The 23,295-nt window shown below is 39.3% G+C and overlaps 1 protein-coding gene across 4 annotated transcripts in view; it reads right to left on the bottom strand.

The window, feature by feature from the left end:
• The window catches only part of LOC149201099 (microtubule-associated protein TORTIFOLIA1-like), a 126,389-nt gene extending 103,405 nt beyond the window's left edge, over nt 1-22,984 (bottom strand). Inside the window, exons 1-6 of one of the 4 annotated variants that reach the window (XM_089402859.1) lie at nt 22,847-22,934; nt 22,621-22,672; nt 19,293-20,192; nt 18,922-19,113; nt 18,703-18,805; nt 17,813-18,606 (exon numbers count right to left, since the gene is read on the bottom strand). In XM_089402859.1, coding sequence (XP_089258985.1) covers nt 17,813-18,606; nt 18,703-18,805; nt 18,922-19,113; nt 19,293-19,988 — 1,785 coding nt within the window. In that variant the 5' untranslated portion in view covers nt 19,989-20,192; nt 22,621-22,672; nt 22,847-22,934. Of the gene's footprint in view, nt 1-17,812; nt 18,607-18,702; nt 18,806-18,921; nt 19,114-19,292; nt 20,193-22,620; nt 22,803-22,846 lie in introns of those variants that run through there. The other 3 variants (XM_089402858.1, XM_089402857.1, XM_089402860.1) reach the window with 3 other exon arrangements.
• Between the last annotated feature and the right edge of the window lie 311 nt (nt 22,985-23,295).

Genomic DNA, 23,295 nt, shown 5'->3' with positions numbered 1-23,295 from the left:
TTTAAGATATGAACCAAATAGGCCCTCTATGTGGATTTCCAATTGCTCAAAGGCAGTAATATAATCTTGTTAACCCCCATATTTTCCCTTTGCAAGCTAGAGGATTAAGAGCGAGTTGTTTTTCATCAAGTTGGTATTCGTAGTTGGATTTCAGAGGTTACTATCAAATTTAGCTTCCACATGGGTTAGAGAATTCTCCTAGAGATCAAATGCATGATTTTCTAGTGATTTGAGCCTAGTTCATGTTAAAATATGAAAGTTCTATGCAGAAATTTAAAAAATTCTTGGCAGAAACTTAAAAGTTCTATGCAGAAAATTCAATTTACTTTGCAGAAATTTGAATGGAACTAAATGTACTTTGCAGAAATTTGAATGGAATTGAATGTACTTTGCAGAATGTTGAATGCGCTTTACAGAAAACTGAATGTACTTTGAAAAAAACTGAATTTACTTTGCAGAAAATTGAACTTTCTATGTTGTTGCGATTACTTAGAATGCAGATTTCTTCTTCAAAACTTTTCAGATCAACAATTGCAGATAAAACATAAACTTAAGGATCATATAAACACAACCAAGAACAAATATAAGTCACAGAGAGTTAGGTCCAATGACCAAGGCAAAACCCACAAGGGGAAAACCCAAATGATTCTTCTTCTATTAGATTTCTTCAATTGTTCAACGGAGTACAAAAAGAGAGAGAGAATGTGAATGAATAAAGTCACCAACGCCTAATCAACTTGCAGCTGAAGTGTTCTCGCTTTTTGCTTGAAGATATCCTTCTATTGATCAGATCTTGTCCTTCACACTTGCTCTAGCTCTTCCCCTGCTCTTACTCTTCACTTGCTCTCATACTTCACTTGCACACACTTAGCTCTAGCTTTCCTTCTTCACAATGAACATGCTTCTCTCAACTCTCACTTGCTCTTGCTTAAATAGATGAGAAAGGAGAGGAGTTACAAAATGAATTCATGCCTTAAGCCAATAATAGGAGAATCGGATTCCATGAGGGAGGAGTTACTTGAGGAGAAGTGTAACTCATCCCAAGAATAGAGAGAGAGGTACACTTGTCTTGAGGAGTTACAATTCGAATTAGGAAGAGAGAGAGTTACACTTAAACATGAGAGAATATTTGGTGAGAGTTACAAATTGAATTGAATGAGGGAGTTACAAGTGCATTTAATGAGGAGTTACACTTTTGCCATACATTGAATTAGAGAGGGAGAGTTACATTCTCTTAAGTGTGGATTTACTATTTTATTCCAAGAGAGAGGTTCAATTTTCCAAGTAAGAGATTCTCAATTTAATTTACTTATTCCATGAGAGAATTTGTTTTTATTAATCCATTAAAGGTGAATGACTTTAGACTATTTTATAAATAATAGTATCATAATAATAATACTAGTAAGGAAAAAATCTAGAAATTATGAGAATCGAGCTCTGCAACCTGCGAGAGCCCGCCCTACATCCGGTGAGATCCGCTTTTCGCGCGCTCTGAATCTGCGAGCGCGTCCGCTCTCTGCGAGTTCCGGTCCCTGCGGACGTGTCCGCCGGGGGCTCTACTTCAAGCCTGCGGCCAGGCTGGCTGGACCTACTGCCCTCCATGGAGGAGTTGACTCCCCCTCATGGTTCTTCCTCCCCTCCTCCGCTTTCAGCCGCTGAGGCCTTCAGAACCCTACTGGCCTCTCTGCCAAAGAAGAAATCCGTGGAAGCTGCGAAGTTTGTGAAAAGACTTGAAGATATCCCTGAGATTGCCCTTCCACCTGAAGGTCCGATTCAAGCGGCCTTGTCCCTGGCAGATCGTGCCCTGGTCAGTCAGTTCACAGGACTATGGCCTTCCCCGAAATCAACCGAGAACTGGGTCACTAGGAACTGGGCTCCGCTGATAAAAAACAAGGTAACCTCTTACTTCCTCGGAAGAGGATATTTCTTGTTCGAATTTACTACAAAAGAGGACAAAGATCTCATTTTCAGAAATGGCCCCTACTTCATGGGCTCCGAAGGTCTGTATTTAAATAAATGGACGCCAAACTTTGATCTGGCGATTGATGTGCCTACAGTGGTCTCGATATGGGTAAGACTCCCCAATCTTCCCATCCACTACTGGAACTGGGACTCTCTGAAGCATATAGGAAACTCTCTTGGGAAATTCATTGACAAGGCCAACAACAAAGACTAGTATGACTGTGCCAGAATCTGTGTGGAGGTAGATCTGGAGGTTGGTCTACCAGAAGTCGTCAAAATAGTTGTAGGGCCATGGACTCATGTGCAGAAACTAGACTACGAACAGTTGTCGTTCAAATGCCGGAAGTGCCATGTCTACGGTCACTTTGCCAGAGACTGCCCGTCCAAAGGGGGGGAAGAAAAAGGGAAGGAAGAAGGGTGGAATCAAGCAAAGCATCCCAAAACTTCTCACAGGAAGAATGCAAATGCAAATACAAAAGCTCCCCAAGCGGGCCCTGTTCAGAAACCATCGATGGAAAATCAAGGAAACAAATTTGAGATCCTTGGATCAGAATTTGTGATCACGCAGGAGGCAGAATCCCCTAAGAAGACCCCCCTTCCAAAGCCTCCCCATCCAAAAGCGTACTAGAGAGATCCAAAGCGAGGGTATCAGAGGAAGAAGAGGAAACCCAAGAATCTGAGGAATCGGAGGAAGAAGGGGAAATAGGTGAATCCCAGGCTTCCCCGAGAAGATCTACAAGAGGCCGCATGTCAGCAAAGGAAAAAAGAGAACAAGAAACTTACAAGGACAAGCTTCAGGGCAGCCAGCCAACACTAGAGAAACTCCTAGCAAAAACCCCGAAGATGAAGAGGATCCAAACTCAGAGCTCCAAGGGAGCTCTCCACAGCAAAAGTAAATGATGAAAATAGTCTCCTGGAACTGTAGGGGAATGGGCACCAGAGCCAAGGAAGAAGCAATGAACAGTTTAATAAGACTGGAAGCCCCGGACATCCTTCTCATCTAGGAGACTAAATTGGAGGATTCAACATTGCTCCAGGTAAGCCAAAAAATTTGGAAGAAAGAAGGAGCGCATGCGACCTTTGCCTGTGGAGCTTCGGGAGGACTTGGATCGCTCTGGAATCCTAATAAGTTCTCATTAATCTCTCAGTCCCTGAATACTCATTGGATTTTTTAAAAAATGCAGCATATAGAATCTAAAGAAATAATTTGTCTGTTCAATGTATATGCTCCTAAAAATGCAGGTGAGAAAAAACTATGCTGGGACTCTATCAAAAATATGGCAGATCTAGAAAACCTGGAGAACATAATCATAGCCGGAGACCTCAATCTCACCCTCCTCTCGTCAAGGATCCGGCAAGAGAACTAGCGGAAGATCTCATGCAAGAATGGGATCTGATAGACATTAAGCCAACTACGGGCAACTTCACGTGGTCAAATAAGAGGGTTGGTCCAGGATACATAGCGGCAAGACTTGACAGATTTTTGGTCCAAAGCTCCTTCCTTCTCCTTGGGTTAGAAGCTAGAATGCAAATTCTTCAAAGCAGCATTTCAGATCACAAGCCCATCAGCCTTGAGCTGCTGACCCCCAAGGATCTGGGGCCTATACCTTTCAGATTCAGCTCTCTTTGGATTAAAGAGGCAGACTTTATGGAAAAGGTCAGAGACTGCTGGAAAGAGCCAGTCAAGGGATCCGCCTTTTTTGTGTGGGAGGAAAAACTCAGAAGAGTTAAAGGCATGTTGAAAAATTGGGCTAAGACCCTGCCCAACCCTGCTGAGGAAAGGAAAAAAATTCAAAGTGCTTTAGAAAGTCAGCATCTCCACCTTGAAACAGCTGATATCACTAAAGATGAGTTGGAAAAAGAGGCCAAACTCCAACAAAGTTTCCACAAGGCCTGTCTGGCAGAAGAAGAATATTGGAGGCTCAAGTCTAGGAGTCTCTGGCTCAAATCTGGAGACAGAAACTCCTCTTTTTTCCATAAACAAGCCCAAGCCAGGAAAGGCCATAACTCCATCACTGAAATAAAAGAAGACAACTGTGTTCTGAAGGACTTTAACAGCATAAAAAAGGCAGCTTCAGCGCACTTTGAGCAGTTGTATAGAGAAGATCCAGGGGCTGACCTTAACGCTACTCTGTTGGACGCTGTCCCCAGCCTTATCACCTCCAAAATGAACCAGGCACTTGAAGGAAAAATCACGCCAAAGGAAGTCAAGGAGGCTCTCTTTGCAATGGATCCCGACAAAGCTCCGGGACCGGACGGGTTTATGCCTAGATTTCTTCAGACCTGTTGGCAGATTGTCGAGAAGGAGTTCATCAAAATGATCCAGAAATCCCAAGTCTGTCAGAAGATAGGAGGCTGCACAAATTCAGCCTTCCTTGCCCTCATTCCCAAAGAGAAAGGAGCAAACTCTTTCAGCAGATTTCGCCCAATTTCCTTATGCAATATTGGGTACAAAGTGATAACCAAAGTGATAGCTAACAGGTTGAAAAAAATTCTTCCCAAAATCATACCGGACAATCAAGGTGGATTCATTCATGGCAGGCAACTGGTGGACAATTTCGTTCTGGTTCAAGAGGCGATTCATTCCAGCCTACACCGAAAGGAAAAAGGTATGGTTATAAAATTAGATCTTGCAAATGCTTTTGACCGTGTTAGACATAGTTTTTTGTTTGAGGTGTTGCAAAAATTGGGGTTCGGTCAAAATTTCATCAAGTGGATTAGAGCCTGTATTTCGGAGCCTTGGATTGCTCCCTTGGTGAACGGAAGGGCTGTTGAGTTTTTCAAAGCCACTAGAGGGCTGAGGCAGGGGTGCCCCCTTTCACCCCTCCTATTCGTTCTCCAGGCCTCTGCTCTTAGTTTTTACTTGCAAAGAAAGCAGCAAGACCAAGACATCGCTGGCCTGTGCATTGCTAGAGGGGTTAAAAGCATCACTCACGCCCTCTTCGCGGATGATACTCTACTGTTGGGGGCTGCTTCTCCTCACTTTGCAATCAAATTCAAAGAAGTTCTGGATGATTACTGTAAGGTCTCGGGCAGTGTTCTGAACATTGGCAAATGCCATATCTACTGTTGGAATATCCCTGCTTCAACTGCAAGCTCCATTGCTAGATGCCTCGGATTTGCAGTCTCAACTTCTTGGTCCTCTTTTAAATATCTGGGGCTGCCCATTTTCCACAAGAGGGCCTTGAGTAAAGATTGGTATCCTCAATTAGACAAATTTAAAGCAAAAATGCAGGCCTGGGGATCCTCTTGGCTCAACATAGCTGGAAAATTAGTGCTCATTAAAGCAGTGCTCAGTAGCCTTCCGTTATTCAAATTCTCGGTTCTCCTGGCGCCTGTGGGAATCATCAAAAAGATGGAGGAACTAATCAGAACGTTTTTCTGGAAAGGAGGCAAGCAAAACGAGAAGAGAATCTCTCTAGTTAACTGGGAAACAGTCACCAGACCAACTCAGGAGGGAGGACTGAATTTCAAAGATCTTAGTGTTCAAAACTTAGCCATGGGAGCCAAATTGATCTGGAAAATCATAGCTCCAAAGCCTGGCTGGGTTCAAGTTGCTTTGTGGAGGAAGTACTTCAGAGGACCGAGACTTAGATGTCTGGATCAACCCAAGAACCATTTCAATACCCCTTTCAGCAGGTTCATCAGCAGAACTGGTTCGTTGATAAGGAATCATTCCTTCTGGATTCCAGGCAATGGAAAACGCATCCACATCTGGCATGACAGTATCTTATATAGACCCCCGCTAGCAGAATCGTTAGGCATGCCTGAGTTGCAGCGCTGGATGGCAGAGGCCAACATCAATACTCTGTGGGATCTCTCAATCTGGAAGGGCGATGTGTGGTCGGGTTGGAAACAGCTATCAGTTCCATCTGACTTACGATCTGATCTGGAATCGTTCACCACGCAGTTACATGGGATGGCTCCAATTTATGAAAACAGGCAGGACGTGAGAGGCTGGGGAACTAATCGGGCAGGGTACTCGGTAGCCCAAGGCTATGCTAAATATCTCGAGCGGCCTCACGTGCCTCCCAATCCTGCCCCTTGGGTTGGCATCTGGAAAATACCATCAATTCCCAAAGTAGATCATTTCTGCTGGACTCTCTGCCACCAGAAAATTCTAACTGAAGACAGACTTCAGAAAAGGGGCATCTTTGGGCCGTCTAGATGTCCACTGTGTAAGGAAAACGTAGAATCCACCTTCCACCTCATGATCGAATGCAATTTCGTTGTTTCCATATGGCAGGAGTTACTTGGTTCTTGGAAGCATAAATTCACCTTCCCCTCCTCAGTCTTGGACCTGTTTGCGGGCTGGATGGCCAGATATCCAGGCTCATCTCCAAAAAACATCACAATCAAATCAGCGTGGAGTGCTCTGCCTAAGTTCATCAGCTGGCAAGTCTGGTTGGAAAGGAACAGAAGGATATTCCGTAATAAGGAGCAGGATTTCAGATTAGTTGCCAACACAGTAAAAAGCCAGCTTGTTGAGTGGCTGGAAGACAAAGGAGATGATTCTAATCTTACCCAGCAGGACATAGATTTGGGAACTGTCCTCAATTTCAAATTTCCTAAATCGAACAGCTCTCCGCCATCTTGCAAAGAATGGCAAGTCAGGAGAAATGAAACAGATTTCCAATCCTGGCTGTCCGCTCAAGCTCTTCCCTCTCTCTTCTTTGATGGGGCAGCCAAAGGGAACCCAAGTATTTCTAGAGCTGGAGGTCTCACCAAAAATCCAGATGAAACAGCTGTACACAGATTCGCTTGGGGATTAGGCCACTCCTCGAGCATACAAGCTGAAGCGATGGCCCTCTTCCAAGGAATCAAATTCCTCAAAGAGCTGGGCTACAAGGAGGCAAATGTTTTTGGAGATTCCCAGGTGATCATCCAAGCAATGGCGACCAATTCTACACCAACGGATCTGCAGCTCGCCAGAATAATTACAAGGATCAAAGGCATGGCAAAGGCCCTGAATCTGAAATACTTTCATGTCTTGAGAGCAAATAACAAAGAAGCAGACATCGAGGCAAACAAGGCAGCCCAATTAGTTGCCGGTTCTCTTCTCAGAGATAACGAAATCCTTTGGGATCCAATCCCCTAAAGAGCCATGTTCTTTTGCATCCTTTTGCATCAGTTTGTTTGTATTTTTCGACTAGGGAAATCAGCAGCAGAAGTACACTATATGAAATGTAAAAAGAGGAGCCTGATAAGAGTAGGTGATTTATTCCTCTGGCTGAAAAGACATGCAGAAATCTGCCTCTCCCTTTGTAATCAAATTTGCGGCTCTAGGCCACTCAGTTAATGAAATCCCTTAACCATTTTTGTAAAAAAAAAAATACTAGTAAGGATAAAAATATTAATTTTTGTCTTATATAATCATGATTGATTTGATTTTAAAGTGTATTCCATATGTTGAAATCATCGTTGATCATTTAGACATGACTTTCTATTTTTGGAAAGTCACTTCCAAAATGATATGTGACTTACTATTTTTGGAAAGTCATATTAGAATTGTTAGAAATGAAATTTTATTATATGCGGTTCAAACAAAACTGAAAGATATGATTTCTTCTAGGAGAAATTCATCCCTGAGCTGTCAAATTTTAACACTCCCTCTCAGCTAGGGAGGAATTTCTTTTTGCATCAAAGATCTTTGCTTCCTCTGATCTCTTTCATTTGTTGAAAAGTGTAACTAGGTTCGGTCTTCATAACGACATGTAATTATGATTTTATTTAATAAGATGTAAATAAGACAAATTTATTATATTGACTTGCTTCATGGATTTCATGAGCAAGGGATTTTGTGTTTGACTCAAGACTCCCATTAAGAGTCTTTAGGATTTATTTGTCATCTAGTCATAAATTGATAGTCATTGTCATGTAATGAAGTCATGTTACACTTTGTAAAAGGTCAATATTGTCTATGTAAAGTATCCTCCAAGAACTTGTCATTTATCCTCTTCAAAGTCGGCCTACACAAATGGAAGAACTCTCTAAATGAAGTCGGCCTAACTCCAGCAATCATGTTGTCCTAGAGGTTATATGAAGAAATGTATAAATAGCCCAACTTGGCCCCATTTGAAGATACGTCATGGACAAGTAACTTGACTTGCAAGAAGTGAAAAGAAAGGGAAAAAGCAGAAGTGCGAAGGAGGAAAACAAAAGTGCGAAAAAATAGAAAAGAAAATTCTTCTGGGCAATGTGAAGTTAGGGTTTTTTATGGATCAACGAAAAGGACTTTCTTCTAGGGCAGCAAAGTTTCTTCTGTGCAAGCAAAGGAGAGGTCTCTTCTGGGGCAGCAAGAGAATAATTCTTTTGGGAAGATGAAGCATAGACCTAGAGACCGAGATTCTCTAGGGGAAGACGTGGAGGAGCACTAAGAAGGATAGAGAGCCAGTTTCTCTAGTAGAAGAAGAGGAGAGCAATTCAAAATCTAGAAGAAAGGCGAGGAAAGGAAGAGGCAAGAGCATCAAGGTTAGTGACAAGGTCCGTGAGAGGATACTAGAGTCAAGGGTTTGTGACATGGTCTTGGTACTTATCAATTGAAGATCTAGAAGAAGAATTTTGATCAGGTTTTCCTCTCTAGAGGTGAGAGGTTTTGGCCCTAGCTGAAAAGCCTACATGCTATGTCACTTGTCTTTTATTGTGCATATTGGTAATTGTCTTGATGAAGAGAAAACATTAATAAGCTAACAAAGAAAATATCATAAGCTAAGAAGTAAAATCACATCACAAGCAATTATCAAGCAGAGAAATTGTTAACTATGAGTGCCCTAGATTTCTCAACGTCATTCATCTCAGTTCAACTCTGCTCTGTAACATCTATAATAATGAAGGCACAATCTAAAGAAGAATCATCCACTTGACACAAATTTGGAAAGGAAAGGATCATCACATGTCACATAGATAAAGATTACACTCAACCAATTTAGGTGATAGAACACAGGGATCACATAGACAAGACTCAAACAAGTCATACAGACAAGAACCAAACATAACCAAGTGTTTAGTGGTGGAACACCTGCATCCTAGACAAGTCTCACTACACCTATTGGCTAGATAGGTGGCTCTTCCCACGTCCCAGACTGTGGGTCGGATGCATACTGAGGCCTACTCTTATGGCACGCACTACACAAGAGGTCCCTCATCCTCAAGAGCTTTCCGACATCATTCCCTAACCTTGTGAGCTTTGATAGGGGGGAAGGCAACTCAATGTTCTCGATCAGTTGTGATCACTTCCTGGAAGGGTCACATCTATAAGTCCAAACTGCTCTCTAAAAACCAAGAACTGTCCTTTCGGGAAAGGCATGGTAATAATGTCAGCTATCTGATCATCAGTGGAGAAGTGATGGAGCCTCACTGCTCCTCTCTGCACCATATCCCGGATATAGTGATTCTTAATCTCAATATGCTTGAACTTGTCATGAAACACATGATTTTATGCAAGACAAATCCCACTCTTATTGTCACAATATATAACTGTTGTGTCTGGAACTTGCTCAAATAGTTCCCCAAAAAGATTTCTCAACCAAACTGCCTCACAACTAGCCATGCTAGCAGCAACGTACTCAGCTTCAGCGGTACTCAGTGCAACAAACTTTTTATTTCTACTCATCCAAGAGATCATGGCAAATCCAAAGCTAAAGCAACACACATAAGTGCTCTTTCTATCAACATAGTTACCTGTGCAATCAACATCAGTATATCCATGAAGTCTTACATTTTTAGCAGTATATTTCACTCCTAGATTGATAGTTCCATGCAAGTATATGGGTACATGTTTTGCAACAATCCAATGAGCATGAAAGGGATCAATTATATGCTGACTTAAAGTGTTTACATCAAAGCATGTGTCAAGCTTAGTGTTTACCAAAAACATCAAAGCACCAATGAGTTGTCTATACTCTGTGGGATTTGCTAGACTAGGTCCTGCAAGTTTGCCACATAATTTCCAAAAGTTCACTTACATAGGCGTATCCATGGACTTACATTCTACCATACAAAATCTTTCAAGAAGCTTAACAACATATTTTCCTTGAGAAAGATAAATTTCACCGGGTCTTTGCTAGACCTCTAGACCCATAAAGTAATGCATCAAACCAAGGTATTTCATTTCAAATTCAGAAGCTAACTCCCTCTTACACTGCAGGATAAGAGGTTCTCCTCCTGTCAATAATAAAGCATCAACATACATTAGCAAAATCAAAGGTATACCTTGGGCTGTCTTGAAGTAGAGGTTTGGGTCTGCACTGCTTCTTGTGAAACCAAGTTTTATCAGGTAGCTATCAATGCGAGCATACCAAGCTCTTGGAGCTTGCTTTAGCCCATATAAGGCTTTCTTCAGTATGTATACATGAGTTTCTCTATCATGCTATTCAATGCCTTGTGGTTGTTCCACAAATACCTCTTCCTTGAGGAATCCATGCAAGAAAGCAGTTTTCACATCCATTTTATGAAGATTCCATCCCTAGCTTACAGTTAAGGAAACCACAGATCGAATAGTAGTATATCGAGCTACAGGTGCAAAAAGCTCATCATAGTCTATTTTCTCTTTCTGAGAGAAACCTCTAGCTACAAATATAGCCTTATATTTTTCAATACTACCATCTGCACTATGTCTAACATTAAACAACCATTTGGAAGTGACAACAGATTTACCTTGAGGTCTAGGAATCATTTCCTAGACATCATTCTAAATGATGGACTCGTATTCTTCAGTCATGGCATCTTTCCAGACTTGTTCTTTTGTAGCTTCTTCAAAGGTGCATGGTTCTGCCTGAATGATGTTGCTCATGGCAGCAACATACCCTTGAAACCGACTTGCCTTCTTACTTTCTCTGAACATTCCTCTTGGGGAAGCATGTTTTTCAACATCTTGCAAGGTATCTCGCAACCATAGTGGTCTCTTTCTGGTAGGAGGATCATGTGGTGGAGGATCTAGAGGATCCATGGAACCCATTGGATTATCAGCAAGCTCATTCTCAGGTTCCAGTTCAAACTCAGATGCAACCTCTTTTTCATTAATAGCTTGTCTTTTAGCAATGGCAGGAGGAGGAGAGTCTCTTGCTTTTCTAAGAGTTGCATCTTCATCAAATGTTACATCTCTGCTAAACTCTATAGTTCTTTGACCAGGTACATAAATTCTATAAGCTTTTGAATTATCACAATAACCAATAAACATACCTTTCTTAACTGAAGCTTCTAGCTTGTTCCTTTTCTCTTTTGGCACATGGAAGTATACAGGACAACCAAAATTTTTCAAATAACTCACCTTAGGCCTTTTACCAATAAAGAATTCTTCATGAGTCTTATCGTTTAAGGCTTGATGAGGACTTTTGTTTTGCACATAAACACTGGTGTTTGCAACTTCTCCCCACAAAAACTTTGGTAGCTTTTGATCATGTAGCATGGCCCTGACCGCTTCCATAATAGTTCTATTCTTCCTCTCAGCCACACCATTGTGTTGTGGATTGTATGGCACAGTGATTTCTTTCTTTATTCCAGCATCTTTGCAAAGATCATTAATACCATTGGAGGTGAAATCTCCCCCATTATCAGATCTGAGAGCTTTGATCAACTTTCCAGTTTGATTTTCAATCAGAGCCTTGAAATCTCTGAATATGTCAAATGCTTCCCCTTTCTTTTTCAAAAAGAATATCCATGTCTTGCGAGAAAAATCATCAACAAAAATCATGAAATACAAGTAGCCACCAAGATAAGTAACAAACATAGTTCTACATAAATCAGAATGTATGAGCTGAAGTACCTGACTAGTTTTTGTTCTGCTTGAAGGGAATGGTCCCTTTATATGATTTCCACGTGCACATCCTGGGTAAACTCCTTCATGATCCATTCTGATCTTAGGCATTCCAGAAACCATCTTCCTTTACATGAGGTAAGACTTTATAGTGTAGGTGAGAAAATCTTTTGTGCCATAACTCACACTAAAGATTAGTATCATGGACCAGTGCATAAATGGGTTTACCATTGACTTTGTAAAGCCCTTCACATCTTGATCCAAGAGTGAAGGCTTCTATCATACTTGAGTTCAAAGGCCAGGTTAGAACCTTTCAGCTAATAAAAGAAATTTTCATTCCTTTATCTTCTAGAGCAGATATGGATACAAGATTCTTTTTCAACATAGGTACATACAAAACCTCCTTTCAGAGATTGTAAAAGCAGTAGTTTCTCCTTCTTCATGATGTGAAATTCTCCCTCCAGAGATCATTCTGGCCTACCCTTAGATACACTTTCCCAGGAGCTCATCAAATGTGGGAATAGTGTTGATGTCGCTGATGGTGGTGATAAAAGTCTCCCAAATGGAAGAAAGGCCTCCAAGCGCAATCAACACCATTTCTTTGTCAGGTACAACTTCATCAACTATTGACAGTTGATTCCTGATTTTAGTCATTCTTAGGAAGTATGCTTGAACTGTCTCTCCTCTATTCATCTTGATGTCCTTCAATTGATTCTTCAAAGCAATAATCTGGTTCAATTTACTAATTGCAGACATGCCAATTAGTTTGTCATACATTTCTTTAGCTTTCTTCAAACCAAAAACATAAGTAATGAGATGATCACTAAGAGAATCAAGGATAATTTTCCTAGCTTTGATTTCACCCTTTTTATGTTTGGATTTGACAAAAACACTTGAATTCTCTGGTGGATCAAATATTGTGCCTTCAACATACTCCAAAACTCCATGTTATTCAAGAGTGGTATCTAGCCTTGCTTTCCATGGACCAAGGTTGAAGCATCATTCAATTTCTCCTCTACCTTGAAATAAGAAAAATTCATCTTGATCAAAAAAACTTAGGCAGTAAGTGGGGTTTCTTAGGTGATATTTGGTCTCCTTGGACTTGTCTTCACCAAAGCCATGATACCATGTTAAAATCTGAAAGTTCTATGCAGAAATTTAAAAAATTCTTTGTAGAAACTTGAAAGTTCTATGCAGAAAACTAAATGGAACTGGATGTACTTTGCAGAAAACTGAATGTACTTTGTAGAAAATTGAATTTGCTTTGCAAAAAACTGAATTTTCTATGTTGTTGCAATTACTTAGAATGCAGATTTCTTCTTCAAAAATTTTCCGATCAACAATAGTAGATAGAACATAAAATTAAGGATCATATGAAGACAACCAAACACAAATATAAGAAATAGAGAGTTAGGTCCAATGACCAGGGAAAAACCCACAAGGGGAAAACCCAAATGATTCTTCTTCTATTAGATTTCTTCAATTGTTCAGCAAAGTACAAAGAGAGAGAGAATGAGAATGAATAAAGTCACCAATGTCTAATCAACTTGCAGTTGAAGTGCTCTTGCTCTTTGCTTAAATATCTCCTTCCCTTGACCAAATCTTGTCCTTCACACTTGCTCTAGATCTTCCCTTACTCTTACTCTTCACTTGCTCTCACATTTCTCTTGCACACACTCAACACTAGCTCTTCTTTTTCATAATGAGCATACTTCTCTTAAATCTCACTTGCTCTTGCTTAAATAGATGAGAAATGGGAGGATTTACAAAATGAATTCATCCCTTGAGCCAATAATAGGAGAATCGAATTCTATGAAAGAGGAGTTACTTGAGGAAAAGTGTAACTCATCCCAAGAATAGAGAGAGAAGTACACCTGTCTTGAGGGGTTAGAATTCGAATTAAGGAGAGAGAGTCACACTGGAACATGAGAGAATATTTGGTGAGAGTTACAAATTGAATTGAATGAAGGAGTTACAAGTGCATTTAATAAGGGGTTACATTTTTGCCATACATTGAATTGGAAAGGGAGAGTTACATTCTCTAAGTGTGGAGTTACTATTTTATTCCAAGAGAGAGGTTCAATTTTCCAAGTAAGAGATTCTCAATTTAATTTACTTATTCCATGAGAGAATTTGTTGTTATTAATCCATTAAAGGTGAATGACTTTAGACTATTTTATAAATAATTGTATCATAATAATAATAATACTAGTAAGGATAAAAATATTGATTCTTGACTTGTATAATCATGATTGATTTGACTTTAAAGTGGATTCCATATGTTGAGATTTTCCTTGATCATTTAGGCACAACTTTCTATTTTTGAAAAGTCACATCCAAATTGAGATGTGATTTACCATTTTTGGAAAGTCATATTAGAATTGTTAGAAATGAAATTTTATTATAGGCGGTTCAAATAGAGCTAAAAGATATGATTTCTTCTAGGAGAAATTCATCCCTGAGCTGTCAAATTTTAACAGTTCAAAGCTAAGTCATCAGACACGTCCCTGAAGGTCACGTGTCCCGTATTTCACATGTCGGACACGAAATACGAGCTAAAACGTGTCCAAAATGGTTTTTATCGTGTCCTGCAATTGCGACAGGCATTTTTGCCACGTGCCCTAACCTTTTTGCCTCGCAGGAGACATGTCCCACGAAAAGTCACTCATAATGCTCGCGCATGGTTCATTTTTTTTGTTTTTTCGATCATTTTCGTCATTGAAGCTCACTGGAGTGGTTGCTGTGTTGTGTTGGAAGTTCCTTCAGCAATTCCCAACTATTAACTTCACATCGACCTGGGTCATGGATAATAGCGTTCATGGTTTCGAGCTCGTGGTTTGGGGCTTAAATTTCTTGTTTTGCAACGCGTTGGGGCCAAGTCAACATTTTCTTGTATTCCATATGCACATACCTATATAATTTGTATCAATGTATTCAAGTGCCTTTTTAGGTGCCGACTTCCATTCACAATTTTTAATTTCTGAAATAGCTTTCTTCATGGTCTTTATAGCTTGATTAATTTGCTTGTTCTCTAAATATCCATCCATAAACATTTCCCATGTTTTGAAATTTGGTTTTCCTCCTTTTTCTAAAACGTGTTCAAGAAAGACTCTGTGGCCTGCCTTTTCAATCATTCCTTTTGTGATATAGGCATCAATTAGTACATTGGGCACTCTGATATCATAATTTAGGCCATCGATTTCCCACTCTTCAAAAAAAATTTCGACTCCCTGCATATATCCAAGTTTGACCAATGAAGAAAGCATGCATATATAGCATTGTTTTAAGAAACGGCCGTTTCGAAACCGAAACGGCCGAGTTGATCCGAGCCAATACCTTTTTCTATGACCCGGCCTTTGGAACGGTTCGACTGGCCGAGTCAGCCATGACTCGGCCGAGTCATGGCTGACTCGGCCAACTCGGCCGTTTCCGTTATGACTCGGCCGAGTCACAAAAAAACGCCCAGCATCATGTCAAACTGCGATTTAATAAAATTTTAATGGATTTTTAAATTGTTTTTTGGTTGGTTTGGACTCCAAGCAGTTATAAATTTTCATGGTAATGTTAAATTCTTAAAGTAAAAGTGACATTCTCCTTAATCTTCATTTTCATCCTTTTACTTAAATTTTTAACATTACCATGAAATGACTCAGGATGTTTGAGAGTGGTTTCGGCCTCATTGGATTTCATATGGAGAAAGTAGAATTTTAGATTTCATTCAAAATCCAGCAGACTTATCAGTTTTTCAGGGTTTCAGGATTGGAGGATTGCAATGTTTCCATTGAATTTTGTCATGTATTAGGGTATGGATTCTGGAACTCGTATTTAATCAAGAGCACCAATCCCTCTATGTACCTTGATGTTAGTGACATTGGTTATCGAACTCCTCTAGGATTCGCTCCCAAACCAAGAGCTTCTCAAAATGCCGCTCCCTCTCCCATTTTCGCTCTCGCTCCCCACTTTCGCTCTGCTCCCAAGTAACACTGAGCCAGATGACGTTGGCAACTCTAGCAATAGCCAGTAGTACTGGTCACAGAGTTTTGTTGTAGAGGCCATTTATAGCCTCCTTGGTTATGTGTTTTTGTTTTAATCTCTATATCATCATCGTGTATGTATTGGACAATGTACTGGGTGCCATTTTGATATAATGGATATATTCATGAGCCTACTTTGATCATATGTTGTCTTCTATCTATATTCTAATGCTGTGTGTTTGGAAACATGAATGAAAATCTTTAAAATTATGTGTTTTTATAAAAAATAAATATTCAATGTATTTTTTACAAGGACCGAGTCATTGAAATCGAGCCGGCCGAGTCGATACCGAGTCGGAGTCGGAGTCGGAGTCAACCCTCGGCCGAGTCGGAGTCGGAGTCGGAGTTTTAAAACATTGATATATAGCCATTATATTGTTTTAATTTCAAATTTTAATGGCTACAGAGAGTTGACTTAAATATATAGGGCTCTACCTAGTTGAGTTTATCTTGCAATTGCCCACATTTTCCAAGATGTGCAACTTGAGTAAGTCAAATTCATATACTAGTCAACAAGAGAGCTAGAACTACATATGCAATATGCAGAATGGCCCTGTTGAAATTCTTGATTTGGTTCTCAATCTGTTTAACAAGTTAATAACATGAAGATTCAAGAATGAACATTGAACTGTGAGCAATGAACATCATTGATGTGGTAAATTAATAAACTAATACTATATTTCAATAACTTAATATGGATCAGGAACTATATTTCAGTACTTATATATATATATATATATATATATAGACACACAAAACGTGTCCCTCGTGTCCTGTTTCTGGGGTCGTTGTGTCTCATGTCGAATACTCATATTTATGTGTCCTCGTGTCATGTGACTTGGGTTCAAAGTAAGAGATATTTCACCACCACTTTCAGCAATTGGAGTTCAAAGGATTGTAGGTCATAGGTGATTGCATATTTGATATCCTTGCAAGTTCATTATTCTGATGAGCTATTTCTGGGCAACATGTGACACACTGCCATTTTTAGCACTTGGGGTTTTGGGGCCCACATGGTGATTTTGAACACATATTCAAGTTCCTTACAAAAAATCAAATCCAATGATCCTAATTTCATTCTCATGTGAGGACTTTCTATTTTTAGCAGTGCATATTTTAGGTGTGCTATATTTATCAAGGTTCCTCTAGTAGTTCTAGACATTTTTCATCTTTTCCTATTTTATGGGTAGTGCTATTTTTGGCATGTATATTTATAGTAGGTGGTCGCCATGGAGGGTGACAAGTGGCAACAGGTGGACGTGTTAGGTGGCAGTGACCACTGACATGGTGGTGATGTGGCAAATGTGCTATCTCATCTCAGTATGCCTTGTTGGACTTGAGTGGATTATCCTTAGTTAAGTGTTGAGAGCGCATGGCTCCACTTCGCTCCACCTCAAGCACATGAGGAAATTAAACTAGAGCACATAACCTTCTCTATCTCTTCACTCCACTCCACTAAAGATAAGTTAGAACGCATGAAGGACTCAAGGAGAACAGATGAGTTTAGTTCTAGATCACCTCTCTTCACTTCACCTCTAACAAGTGCACATGGGAGGGTTCGACTTGGACTTGTTTGAGTTCACTCCATTCCTTACTTCTAACAAGGCTCATGCGTCGGACATATGAGATCTCATTCACTTCACCTCCCTTCATCATGTGTTAGCCAAGGCATATTGCATGAGGTTGACATCTCATTTAGGACGAGAATTCTATAAGGTGAGGTCAGATGACCATTGTTTGGCAGGGTTTTCTTGAGAGTAGTCAGCACATTGCATGTTTTGGTTGTAAACTTTCTTTGCAGCCATGCCAAACATCCTTAATGCATACTAAAGTTTTACTTCTAGCCTATATGAAACTAAGTTTCACAAGTGGAAAAACAGTTTAAAGCTAAAGAAAAGGACGGATACCAACTAGTAACTTTAGGAAGAAAGTAATTGTAGCTAATCAGTATATAACTAATATAATTTCCACATAAAATTAAAGGATCTTGGCATTAATTCTAACCATTTCATAGCAGGGTAATAAAGAATGCATTTAATTAGAAAAGTAAAAAGGAAATTACTGATATGCAAACCTTCAGCATTTCCATCAAACTGGCTTGTTGTTGTTCCAATTGTGATAACTGCCTTTGAATTACATGCCAGCAATCTTTATTACTTTTTCCCTGATCATTGTCAGAACTACCACTGCTGGCAGAAATGATTCTTGGACCTCCTGAATCCCATGGCTGAATAGCCAATGGCATATCTCTCTGATTATGATCATCCCGTTCTTCCTTTTCTGGCATTATCTCTTGGGGTTTTTTGTTCCACAAATCTCCATCTTCTTTTAACTTATCTTGCAAGAAACTATCTGTAATTTCAGTTCTATCATATGTATTCTTAGATCTTTGGCTACTATCAATCAGATCTATATTTTCAACTTGCCTGGTTGCAGCAGGTGAGGATTGTTCTGATCCATTCAGCTCGCTTGATGTCACTGTAATGCTACTCGATGTATCTTGCAAATTCATATTGATGTCTTCAATTTCTTCTTCATGCTGGGTTTGTACAGGTGGACACCCATGAGGCACAGCCACCTCTACTTGCCAGTCATCTGAACCTCTCACGACGAGCTTTTGAAAGAACTCGGGGTTAATCTTTTTGTCAGACAAGACCCTTTTTTTCAAAGTATTCCCTGGCTTATCCATTTTACCTTTACTGCGTTGGAAACTAACTATATAATCAGATACTTGATATGCATTGTTCATTGCATCTTTGTCAGCAGAACTGACTTGGCTCCCAGTAGGACTCCTACTTTCAGTGCCAAAATGTTTTAACTTCTGTGACATCTCTGAACTTTCATTGTCTAGAAAATCTGACAAATAAGAAAAAGCAACAGAGAATTATTTCTACCATGACTTAGGCAATGGTACCTTTAGATGGCATAAGTCATAAAAAAACAGTGTCTTACCTAAAGATGGGTTTTTGTGTGCAATATATGATTCAGCTTCAGGGTCTGCAATGTTCTTCCAAAGCTGTAATGCCTCTGCCACACTATCTCTTACCCGTTTCACCTGCAACCATAGTCTGCACTAAGTCATGCAGATTTGCCACTAATGAAACATTTCATTAAAAAAAGATAAGAAGAGAAGACACTAGAAATTTTAGTCTGTTTCAAGCTGCATCCCACCTTATCAAATCTACATGCTTCAAGTATGAGAAGGGTTGCAGATTTGCTAGCTGATAAAGAGTTGTTCAAATGATTGGCCATCCGAATCAAAGTATCAGCTGCAGCTTTTCTGGTAGCCCAGTCACTACTCTCCAGAGATTCATGGATACAAGGCATCAATATTGACAAGTACTCTTGAGAAACAGAACCGACCTACAAAGCAAAATATAATTTAGTTCATGAAAAATTTCAGCCAGAAGACCAAACGTAAATTCATGGGGAACTACAAGCCCCGTCCTCGATGGATGATAGAAGTGTTCCCCACACACCCATTGTTGGAAACTAGATAAAGAAATCTGATCTCGCATGTTCAACAGAAAGAACCAAAGAACCTGAGCAAGGCTTGCAATGACAGAAAGCAAAGCTGATTTTGCCAGAAACGTAGGATTGCTTAAGTATTTGCAAATGCGTGGACAGAGATGCTGAAAAGCTACTAAAGGCGGGTCTTTTGCATTCTCTATGACTTTTGCAAGGCATGCTGCTGCACAAGTTTGTATATTCTTGTTCTGCTCGTTCATTAGCTCAAACAAAGGTTTTGTAAAGAGTGCAACAGCCGAACCTGACCCTGATTGATCACCATTATCTCTAACAGTTGAATTGGCAGACAGATATTGAGCTGCAAAAATACCCATTGTTTCTGGGCAGGTATCCCGAACATTAGAATCTGGATCCTTAATACGCTTAACAATATTGGATATGATTTTTGTAAGATGCAAAGCAATACCATCCCCGTGTACATTTGCAATAGTGCCAAAAAGTTTAACACATTCTCTGCGAACTACACTTTTCTGCTCACAATCTGTGTCATACAGACACGAAAGGCATATTGAGACCCCTTCAGGTGAAAGTCCATGAACTATTTTTTCCAGCTCTTCCAGGGCTATGTGGTGTGTGTCCCGGTCTGCAAGCTTGCTCAATGCACTCAAAATCCTATGCTTCAATTCAATTGATATGACTTGAGAAGGAAGGCCTCCATATTTTCCTCGAATTTCCATCGGGTACCTCCCAAATGTATTCTGAGCCATCATTATGCTAGAAAATTTCTAATATTCCTCTTATAATATTTTTTTGACTCTTATTTACAATAAATATGAATCGCACTGCGAATCATTATCCTGCCAGATTTCCGTTGAGCTGAATTTGCCAAGGCTAGTCTGTGCTTTCAAGTCTTCAACGAACTTGGACATCAAAAATTCGTTTCTACTGTTCGAATTAGTCTAAAAAAGGATCCACTGCCAAAAAAAGAACATCATAATTAAGAAAAGACAACAAAAAAAAAACAAACTCCAGAATGTAAGAAAGAGATTAGACGAGAAAAAGATGAAACAAAGAGGTGTAAACTGTTATTTACAGGCGATTAGCAGGGTGGCCAGAAATGGCACATGCATGCATTTCAATCGCATCAATTTCCTGATAAGACAAAAGTTTTACCACTACCAGATAAAAAAAATAACCCCACTGCACAGAGGTGGGTGTCACTCAAGATAGTGAAAGCTTCTAACTTCATAACTTAAGTGTGGTAAACAGGGAAGACCTGAAAGTGAAGAAGCAACTCGGTGTGGGGTTGAATTAAAACCCCGATGATTCACATCAAGATTTCAGCTAGCCTCCTTTTAGAACAGATAACTGGACGCTGAATCCTATAGACATCAACTTGAAAGCTTCCGTGTTCTTGTTTGTCATGCACACATATTGACCTTGATTTGGCTATAGTCAATATGATGTAAATGCTGCACTTGCAACTATGCAATTCAACACTGCAATTTGTTGAATGCAATCCGTTGAGTCAAAGGCTGCGTCAAAGGATATTAGCTTAAAGGATCTTCGCTTAAGTGTTTTTGGTAAACAACGTATTTTCTTACCTGTGTGGGTTTATCAGACATGCTGTAACTGGCTTATTTATAACATTTATAAACTAGTTGTATCTGGTATAATAATAACAACAGATAACAATGGCTGTTTCTAAATTACTGATTCTCCAGAAATTCTCATTTCCATTTTAAAAAAACTATATAATCTGTTTCACGGTTTGTGTTGACTTCCAATCCTGGAAGGGTGCCTTTGCTAGCGCTAAATTTGCTAAACTATATAAAAATGCTACGTAATGTACCTTTTTTATTAAAATAACTGCGTGCAACATAAAAGAAATCTAAGAAAAGCAAACAGATGCAGAAATTTTCCAGTATATGAAGAGTGTAATGATAAGACCAAATTCTAGGATAACAGGAGCAATTCTCTAGAGACGGGCCAGATATTGAATGGTCGACATCTACAAAACCATGAAGTGGAACTCAGTATGGCAACAAGAAGACAAAATAGGCAGATCGATGTCTACAGATCTGTGAAGTGAATTATAGTATCATGGCACAATGGAAAAAAAATAAATGGGCAGAGTAGAGAGATATATAGTTCAGAACGCATTACTGTCAACACACTGCAATGTAACTTTACAAAGAATTCAGCTATCAAATATCAGTTTAAGCCTTCAGGGTATGTATAAACCACTGAATATGAAATAGTAGAAAGGGAAAAATAGGAGAATTTTAAGATGCACCAAACTGCATTGATCAAAAATCAAAAGAGCCATGATCATACAACACGCTGAATGAAATAGGAAGCAAAAGATTTCAATAAGATAGCACAAAATACATTATTGAAAGCCAAGATGCCTTGGAAATTCTACACAAAAACAATAAAATGTATCGACCCAAAAGACACTGTAACATAAGGCAATGCTTTAGAAATGGATCAAAATCCATGCCTCAGAACAAAATGCAAAAGCAATTGTTTCAAATCCCGATTCTCAAATAATTCCGTTCCAGAGGAGGTTGACTTGGATTTTAAGGACAAAGTTCGAAGAATCTAAATCCATGCCTCAGAACAAAATGCAAAAGAGATTGTTTCAAATCCTGATTCTCAAAATAATGCCGTTCCAGAGGAGGTTGACTTGGATTTTAAGGACAAAGTTCGAAGAATTCGAGACTTCTAGGGAAACAATATCAAGCAGATTGTAGTTAAGTGATTAAATGAACTGATTTTCCATGGTCATCCCTGTGTTCAAATTCAAAATCCCCCGAGCACAGGTTGTGTGGAAACTATGGCAAGCAAGTTGTGGTTAAGTTGTTAAATCAAAGGGCATTCAATGATCATACCCAGATTCAAAATCCTACAAAAGCATGTTGCCACATTAATGTGACCAATAGAGTTAACTACAGTATCTGAGACCAGACCAGGTAGAAATTTGGCGGGGACAACCCCAGGTGATACATCTGGGTGGTGGAATATAAGCAGAAAGCAAAGCCTACTTGGTTAACAAAAGGCCATTTATCAAAATGAAGCATAATTAATCAAGGTAAACATTATGCACCCAGTAGCAATAGAGTAGAGATATACACAGTAAGACTTGAAGCATTTCAACTACGATATATATCCCAGCCTAGAGAGCATTTGTTAGTCTGCTTATTACTCTGCTGCTGGTGCTTATTGATTGCCATTAAAACACAAGATTTATTATTAAATAAAATGAAATGAAGAACAAAATGCTTTTCTTTGTTGTTAATTGTAACAATTCAATTAACAGGTAAAATTTCAGGCCTAGGATTTCTACATATCCAATTGGTGATTGGAACCACAAGATTTAGCATATCTACTGTAAAATACCTGCTAGGCTTTCAGGGAAAAACTGCATTCTCCCCAACAACAAACTGTACCACTGTGTACAACGAAGGAACCTTTGATATTAGAGGACTCTGTACTATTTGAATCTTAAAATGCTTATATGAATGCAATACAGGGCCCTGAAATGCGGGTATAACCATATATGTATACTGAATGCATTCAGTAGAGATAATGAGACTGATTTTAATTTAATAGACAGATTTCTTACCAGTTGAGGTGATTGAATTGAATTGGATCGTGGAACAGGTAAGAAAAATTGGAGAAGAAATGAGAACGGAATTGGAAGCAGCAGCAGGCATTGAATGATTATTGATTGGTGGGAGCATCCTGTTCCGTTTTAAATATCGTTGTATCAATAGTAATGTCGTTGAAAGATCGTGCCATGGATCCTTCAGAAATTTTTTATTTCCAATCATCGTGTACCTTTATGGTATAAAATATTTTATTGATTTCTGTAGAGATTTTAATATACACATTGTGAGGTACCCAAATATACACAAATATCATTGTACCCCACCAAGGGAGGATGTGATCCCTTGCTCTTCAAAGTTAACTTCTCAATCTACTACACAGCTTTTAATGGTGACAATGCTTTATAAATTCATTCCTTTATAATTAATTTATAAATGTCCTTAAAATAAGTAGTAGTTATAAATG

Source organism: Pinus tabuliformis, chromosome 2_1, assembly GCF_031772625.1.
Source record: "Pinus tabuliformis cultivar Carrire ecotype Pingquan chromosome 2_1, CPIR1, whole genome shotgun sequence".
NCBI lineage: Eukaryota > Viridiplantae > Streptophyta > Pinopsida > Pinales > Pinaceae > Pinus > Pinus tabuliformis.
The sequence above is the reverse complement of the archived record's forward strand: the minus strand, read 5'-3'. Positions and strand labels throughout refer to the sequence as shown.